At 42.9% G+C, this 8,703-nt stretch overlaps 1 protein-coding gene across 1 annotated transcript; it reads left to right on the forward strand.

Annotated features, from left to right (window-relative positions):
- The first annotated feature begins 953 nt into the window (after positions 1-953).
- Positions 954-3,924, forward strand: LOC120528274 (zona pellucida sperm-binding protein 4-like). Its single transcript, XM_039752404.1, has 12 exons — positions 954-1,148; positions 1,237-1,358; positions 1,456-1,519; positions 1,588-1,746; positions 1,821-2,008; positions 2,241-2,338; positions 2,413-2,540; positions 2,673-2,862; positions 2,938-3,085; positions 3,260-3,335; positions 3,541-3,663; positions 3,788-3,924. Exons 1-12 carry the CDS (start codon positions 995-997, stop codon positions 3,907-3,909), a joined length of 1,572 nt encoding a protein of 523 aa, XP_039608338.1. The 5' UTR covers positions 954-994; the 3' UTR covers positions 3,910-3,924.
- The last annotated feature ends 4,779 nt before the right edge of the window (positions 3,925-8,703 follow it).

Here is an 8,703-nt window from a genome sequence, read left to right on the forward strand (position 1 = left end):
CAGTTCAGGTGACTCAGTTCCCTGCTCTGGACGTCCATCCTTTGACATTCCAGCTGAGTCAATAAATATTAGTTGGAGCTGCTTTGAGCATTCCATGTCAAAGTACCTAAACTAATACAGCCGTTGCAGTTTACCGTATATCAAACTGGCACATTCGCCTTGTGATCGTCTTCTCCGATACACCATATAGATCTGCAATCTGTCGTACTTTTAAACCGCATAACAGAAGGTGTTCTATTGACTCCGCTGGAATGTCAAAGGATGGACGTCCAGAGCAGGTAACTGCGTCACCTGAACTGGAGTGCAGTCGAGTCCGGTCCACCAGTTCTTCGATAATTTCAAAAATAGTTTAATCTATATCGGAGTCTAAAAGAGCCGCCAACATTGTAATTTCTTCCGATAAATCTTCAATCCTCTCTCTGAAATACGTAGTATCTTCGGCAGAATCTATTTCATCGACAGTAGTAAACATTTTTCTAATTCATTCTTGTGCTATCGATTCACCAATCAGTAACTAGAGGGCGTGTTAGAGCCCACCCTCTCAACTTTGACGAGTGAAAGTGACAGTTTTATTTCAAGCCGTATTTCATGACGGTTTGCAGGAATGTTACGGACAAAATGAAATAAATAAATAAGCAACGAAAAACATATTTCGTGACACATTTATTTATTTATGCTCTCATTTCATGACATATTTATTTATTAAGGCTCTCATTTCATGACACATTTATTTATTTATGCTCACATTTCACAGTACTTTTATTTATTTACGCATTTATTTATTTATTTCATTTTGTCCGAAATATTCCTCCATAGTGACGTGCTGATTGCTCAATAAAGCCGCACGAGCAGATGGAGTGGCATCGATTTCCGGCGCTCCATTCTCGCGCCTTCTCAGTAACGAGTCACCTGCGCGCGCCGCTGCCGTCGATGATTTAAACCCCCGCGCGCGCTTTCTACTTTATGTAGTGTTCCTGTCTGGTACATTCACAGCATGGCGCGTTTGGTTTGCTGGTGTCTTTTCTGGCTGGTCGTTTGGGTGCAGGGTGCTCATTTTGCCTTTGCTCGGTCAGAGGACGTGACTAAGAAATGCGACGACAACACGATGACCTTGTCATTTTCTGGTTCTCCACTTGTTTTTCTCCAGAGTGAGTGTGGCGCTCCCTCGACCACTGGGACTTATCCGTAACTTCGTGTAAATATTGTCCTCTAACTTAAACTTTTTGTATTGCTCAGAGACGAGAGGCGGACTTGTAAAGGTGACCAAAGATCTCCCAGGAGTTGTCCTCCGTGTAATGTCTGGCCGCACCACACTAACGGTCCCCTTTTCTTCATCGTTTGCTCACGTGTCTGAGCAGGTGAGTATCGCCGGCGCTTTAGCAGTTGGTAGCAATTTTTAATTAAGCTCTGTATCTTGTGTTGTGGTCTGAGTCTCTCCTGTTCTTTGACACCCAGTATGTCGTGACTATTGCTGTTGGATCTCGTTCAAATGTGAAAACCTTCACCTGTCCGAAACCAGGTATGATTTTATTTTCTGTTTTGGCACCCTGAGCGTCTCCATCTAAATGGGCTTTTTGACTATTGTAGCTCGCAGATCTGGGAGTGTTGCTGAGAGATGCACAGTGGCAGATGGTGAGAAGCTCCCATGTGGAGGGTCTTCATCCATCACTCAAGCAGACTGTGAAGCTAACAACTGTTGCTACGATTCGAGCAGCAGCACCAGTCCATGCTACTATGCCAATGATGGTGAGTGGTTGGAGGGTGTGAGTGAGCAAAGCTGGATCTTATTGGATATTCATGCTTGTGTTTGCTTTGGCCAGTGACTGTGCAGTGCACCCTGGATGGCCAGTTTGTGGTGGTGGTGTCTAAGAATGTGACCCTTCCTCCCTTGGAACTTGGCTCCCTCCAGTTGGTGGACAGTAGTTCTGTTGGCTGCAGCCCTGTGACCAGCCTGTCCAGCTTTGTCATGTACCAGTTTCCAGTCAGTTCCTGTGGCAGCACAGTTCAGGTGAGCCTCCATCTAGAATGTAGCAATGTTGACTAGAAGGCAAACCTTAAGCTACTAGTTAATTTTAAAATCAGTGTTTAGCATTGACCTTCGCCGTTTACATCTTATCAAGCCAAAGGTGTTTTTTTTTTTAAATGGGGTTGATTCCTAGTCTAGGATCCCCCTCTTAGTGTAAAATGGAGTGTTAGTGGTGTGGAAAGTTGCAGTGGGAATGTCAATTTCCCTGTTTCAGATGGCTGGTGGTAATGTGACTTACCAGAACACCATGTCTGCTGCCATCACTGTGAGGACTGGTCCAGAGGGCTCCATCACCAGGGACAGTGTCTACAAGTAAGGCTTCTGAACCTGCTTCCTCTGACCCTAAATGTGCTCTACCTGCTATGATGTGGTGTTTCTCTCCTCAGGTTATTCTTCCAGTGCACCTACTCGGGAAGCCAGGATGTGCAAGTGGAGGCTGAGGTGTATACTGTGGCGCCACCTCTTCCAGTAGTAGAGCAAGGGCCATTTGACCTGGAATTGGTCATTGCTACAGGTACTGTAGGGGGTGGTGGCTCCTTGACTCTGAAGAAATGATGCAATTTCTTTTTTTGTCCACACAAGCAGTGAATTTGTAGCTAAAGTATTTGACCATAAAGTTAATGGTCTCCCTCCTTTCCATGGCCAGATTCCTCCTATGGCTCCTACTATGTGGATGCTGACTACCCAGTGACCAAAACTCTGAGGGATCCTGTGGCTGTGGAAGTGCACATCGTGAACAGGACTGACCCTAACCTTGTTCTGACTCTTGGGGACTGCTGGGTCACCCCAGGACCTTCTGCTTCCAGCCAGCCCCAGTGGAGCCTTCTGGTGAATGGGTAGGTGCCCCCATGTAAGGGTGGGTGTGTAGAGGTTGGCTGTTTACTGCTAACTGGGGTGTCTGTTTCTCCCAGGTGCCCCTACACAGGGGATAACTACTTGACCAGCTTGGTGACTGTTGATGGCACATCTGGAGTGGCCTTCCCAAGTCATTACAAGAGATTTGTGCTTGAGATGTTTGCTTTTGTGGACCCTGTCACTCAGCAAGCCTTGGCAGAAAAGGTGGGTTCCCTGAAGTGTGAATTTTATTTTGTGCCTCTTTGAGGCTAATATGGTTTTGCCTGAAATGTATATTTACGCTCTGGTTTGGAGTGTCTCAGAATCCAGTGGTGAGAAAATATAGTTGTCTGGGACTTCTAGACCTGTTTAGGTTCACGACTGTCCTTGTCTCTGTAGATCTTCATCTACTGTGTGGCTGCTGCCTGCTATCCCTCTGCCACAGACCCCTGTACTCAGACTTGCCCTGTTAGAAGTGAGTAGCTTTTGGCCATTTTGTTGTGGTGGGTACTGTGGTCTTTTTTTTTTATAGTGCCTTCCTAATGTTTTAATGCTTTAAACCAAGATCAATGGCACTGGAGTTGTCCAGGCAGTTTTCCCTATTTGTGGTAGCTGTTTTATGGGCTATCTAGGTACTTCTCATGGATGGGTTTGATTTAATCCCACATTTCTGCTTTCAGGATCTGGCAGAGCTGCAGACAAGGTGGCACAGATTGCTCTTGCCAGGAAGAATGTGCTCCTTCACAGTGGTCCTGTCATCTTTGAGGCTGACCAGGTGGAAACATCCAGGCTGAAGCAGGAAGGTAACTATCCATCTTGATCCAGGATTAAGCCAATCTACTTGGATCAACATGATCCTTGGTACAGTATTGTGATCTGGAGAATTTTTGTGAGTAAACGTCCTTTGCTTGCCTTCTCCTCCCACAGCCTCTCTTCCCACTGGATACCTGGTGTTGGGAGCTGCAGCTACACTCGTGATGGTGATGCTTATTTTGGCTGTACTTGCTGCAAGAAGGTTGAACTGGCAAAACGTACATCTGAAGTGTTAATAAAAAAAAAAAAAAAATTGTTTTGATACCTGACTAGTCATTTACTCATTTGCCTTCACTAGAACCTGACCTACAGTGTGCTGTCATCTTGCATACAGAAATTCTGGGTTCCCTATCCAGCCATAGTTGTTGTAGGAATTGGGGAGGGGGTGGTATTTCATTCCCTCCCCTCCTAATTTTAATGGTTTTACCCAAATTTAATTTCTCAAGGCAATCTGTGGTGCACGATGGTATTGGTTAATTCTGTGGAGGTGGGTGGCTTTGTCAGATCTTCTGCCTATTAATGCCACAGCCAACACTTGGCACTCAAATATTGAATTTTTGATTTCATGGCAGTTGGGTTCTGTCCTGTGTGGTATTGCATTCGACTTATTTGTTCCTTTTTCTCCATTGCATTAGCGTTTTTGATGTCCCAGGGGAGTAACTGGTCTATAGGGATTTCTCTTCGTTCTTGTAGAGAACTATCTACACTTAACCTCCATTTCAGCTAGCAGTTTCTCACATGCAATATTCGTATCTTGGAGATTTCCTTCAGATGTGGCTGTTATTGGTAGCTCTTCACTCACTTCCAAACCTGTGTTTTACATTAGATACCAGGAATTGCCCTATGATTATAGGGCGTGTAACTAGGAACTTGCCCAGTTGTTAAGCTAAACACTGTAGCCATTCCAGCCAGGGTTGGGTCTTTGTATGCACTAACTTTAATTTTGGTATGGCCCTGTTGTGCACAAAGCAGTTCGCTGTCTGATTATAGAGAACTGGAAAACAGTACAAGAACTCTAAAATTACATATTTTGATCGGTACAAAGGGTAAAGAATCTAAATCAAGTTGGTGAACTTAAGCAGTCCACAGGAACAACACTAGCAATATTCAAAAATGGCTTTTTTTTTTTTTTGGTTTGTGAAATTTTATTCATTTTAAAGAGGATGCGAGTCCCTCTTGCGCTTTGCTGTACAGCATCTTTGCTAGTGATGAGAAAATGAAGCCCCGTGAGGCTTCCTTTCTATTTGTACAGATCAAGATTCGAAGCTTTGCACTGTCATCCGCGGTATGAACAGCGACATCTAGCGGTTAACTGTGATTACGGCAAGAAATAAAGCGCGTAAGTGAAGCGGCACTCGCTGCTTCGGCGTTAAAAGGTGAGAAGTCTTCATTTCTTTCGTCTAAGTTCATTTATACTATAACTTTTGAACGCCTTTTTGTGCTGTTTTGTCGCCAAAGCTCTCCAGATATTTCTCTTCTCGCATCCCAATATTTTTGAATGAGTGACTGCTTTGGCGCTAAATTAACAGGTAGCCTGTATAAAATGCATCGAACCAATGAAGCAGACTGTTGATGTTCGCTTCAAACGTCATGGTCACGTGACAGCGGTGTTTTGACGCAGTGATTTGACTGACGATTCTGTGTTTTCCTATCTCTATATTCGTTGTTGATAGTTGGCCGTAAGATTCATCCACATGTTGATTCCAGTCAGGCTAACTGTTAAATGGCTTGACAATTTTGACTGTTCCAAGCTGCAAAGAAACTGTAGGGAAACTTCAACCCCCATGGGATTGTGATTTGTTAAATAAAAACTGGAAATCTGAACGGGCTGACTTTTTTTTTGCTTTATCCTGAATAGAGTAGATGTCTTAAGCGATGTTCCAAAGTCAGAGTTTGTTGTAAAAAGTCTGCAGAGGGCTGAGAAAGGGCGTTACAAAGAATTCAAACAAAGATGATGGAAGCTTCAACTAAGTTTATTTGTTAAGTCCTTAATTTATAAAATATCCACTCTGCTATACAATGAACAGTGGGGGTACCTACTTTTCACTGTGTCATTCCACTTTATTACACAATTCTTTTTGTGTTTTTTTAGTGGACGTTGATGGTGTGCATTTTTAATACTTGTTGATTGCTTGAGTTAATACCAATGTCTGAACTTTAATGTGTGGAGCTTCACAGCAGTTAGTGACATATTGAAAGCACCATTGTTTCAGTAAATCTAATGGGAGCTCCTGCGCCATGCAAATGGATCAGCCATCAGCTTTTTGTGCAACAGTCCCAGAGTCGTGCTCAAGTGGACATCTGACACATCTGCTGCTTCAGTCATCATTGGCAGCTAAGTCACTCGGTTCGATGGCAAGCACGAGAATGGAGGCCTTCACTTGTTAGAAGAACCCTTGCAGATTCCTTAGGTTTTCATAAAAGCTAAATCCTCGCAAAGTTGGATCAAGATGAGTCGCAACAAAGTCCTTTTCCTGGTGACATGAGCTTGAAACGGCGAGAGCCGCTCCACTTGCCGTCAATTTTTCTGGCCGTGTCCTCAGTTAACCGCCAGATGTCGCTGTTTAAACAGGGGCTGAGGATTCAAAGCTTCGAATCTCGATCTGCACAAATAGAAAGAAAGCCTCAAAGCTTCACGGGACTTCATTTTCTCATTGTTAGTAATGATGATGTAAAGCAAAGCATATCAACAAAAGGGACTCACATCCTGCTATTTAAATCTTTAGATTTCACATTTCACTTACAAAAGAGAGAAGGAATGTCCTTTTATTTTTGAATATTGCTAGCGTTGTTCCTGTGGCTATGCTGAAGTTCACTAACTTGTCGATTTAGTTTCTTATTTACCCTTTGTACTTAACAAAAGATGTCATTTTACAGTTCTTATGCCGTTTTCCACTTCTCTATAATCAGACAGTGAACTACTTTGTGCACAGCAGGCCACACACACCCAAATCCCCCCTCTCCAAGTGACGAGTCTATCCCATCGGCAGATCCTCTTGACCTAAACGAGTCCCAGCACATTACTGTGTGAAGCATCAATTATGAGATATCCTCCAAATAAGAAGAGGCGCGAGGCCACCTTTGGCACGTGCCACCTCACATTTCCGGGTCATTAACTCGGAGTCAGTGGGTCACTCGCTCACATACCTCACTCACACCATTGATTGGCAACGACTGTGACGCCCCCACCGCTACGTAGATCACCATATATGGACATAATGAGACACAGCTGAGCGTGTGCGGAATGAACAAACGCGATTTGAAGCGGGAGCAAACAATGCAGATGTGTAGGTGGGCTCGGGAGGGGTTCTTGGTTATAAGAATGTAATTTAAGGAGGTGGGTGTCAGAGTTTTAATTTGATTCACTATGAAATTTGTCCTGAACCTGGACCCCGTTTGGAGAGGTTTTGCATAGAAAAGGGGGTCCGGTGGTGTCAAACAATGTCATTTTTATTTCTTTGTGTTATCAATGTGAAACTGTAGATGGGCACAGTCGACATATCTGGGGTCACCGCAGAGTTGAAAAGACAGCCCTAACATTACTTGTACATGCGACATACTGTATCAGAAGACAAACATTTGAAAATATTACTGCATGCGAGTGCCATTTTTTGTTATCTATTCTTAGTTTATCAGCAGATTCTAAGTAAAGGAATCTTTAAATTTGATAGAAACACAAATTAACATCACAATTGAGAAGTCATCTGTCAGGATTTAGTGAAAATGTCCAGCCTTTATTTTTTTGAATGGTAAGCGTTTTATTTTGGGGGTAATAATTGCTGGAAAATGCCCCCTGGATGTGCGGTGGTTTGACTTTTTAAATGAGACAATAAACGAGTGAAGCCTTCACCTCTGACGCTGAAACATTCAATATGATACACTTGGGTGACATCGTTCAAGGCTTCCGGGGTTTATTTGTCTGTCTTTATGCTTTGTGTTCTCCATACAAGTCTGCCTGACAAGCTGTGAATTTTAACAAGGCGCTCCGGTCAAAGAAACTTTAACATGGAGATCGGAGGATCTTTGGGACTCTTAATACGAAGTATGAAAACTCTTAAGGTGCTTGCAACGGGATCCCTAAAATGGCAGCGACATATCACAGAGTCTACATAAAGCTTCATTTTTCAAACGCTACAGCAGTTTAACCCTCACGATGTACTGGCCACAAAACTATACAAGTGCTGGTCATAAAATTAGAATATCGTGACAAAGTTGATTTATTCCAGTAATTCCATTCAAAAAGTGAAACTTGTATATTAGATTCATTCATTACACACAGACTGATGTATTTCAAATGTTTATTTCTTTTCATTTTGAGGATTACTGAAATAAATCAACTTTGTCACGATATTCTAATTTTATGACTAGCACCTGTATATGCGAAATCCGACAATTCGGAAAGATTTCAAATCACTGAAAATGATCGAATGTAACCCTTAGCCATTAACCCCAGTAACATGAACCAGCGGCAAAATAAGAGAAAAAGAAGCAGGCGTCTTCCACCTTCGATTAACCAGTAAAATAAATCTGTATAAATTTACAAAAATGAATGTCTAACTAATTAATAATGCGATTGAAATTATGAGTTACGCGCTCGAGCAGATTGTTGTTGGGTGCTCTGAATGTGTCAGGCTGAACAACTGAATTAGATTTACGATTACAACTGCCTGGCCAAATGACCTACCACGCGTGCCAAGAAACACAAAAAGTTTAGCAGTAGAAAATGAACAAGTCCTCCCACCATCGCCTTCAAAAAGTGTGAACCCAAAGAGAAAAGTTTGAGTTCGACGTCTCTTTCACTTGCGCCTGAAGTAAGTAGTTTTTAGCCACGGGACGTTCAGCCAACAACCGACTTACAAACATCTCCACGTTAAACGGAATAAAGGTCAAATACAATGCAATTTATTTTTACATAAAATCACACAAGAAGTGCCGCAATGGGTTTTAACAGGCCGTGCCTTATGACAGCCCCCCAGCCTTGACTCACTAAGAAGACAAGGAAAATCCCCTGTAGGGACAAAATGGAAGAA

This window comes from Polypterus senegalus, chromosome 4, assembly GCF_016835505.1.
Source record: "Polypterus senegalus isolate Bchr_013 chromosome 4, ASM1683550v1, whole genome shotgun sequence".
Taxonomy (NCBI): Eukaryota; Metazoa; Chordata; class Cladistia; order Polypteriformes; family Polypteridae; genus Polypterus; species Polypterus senegalus.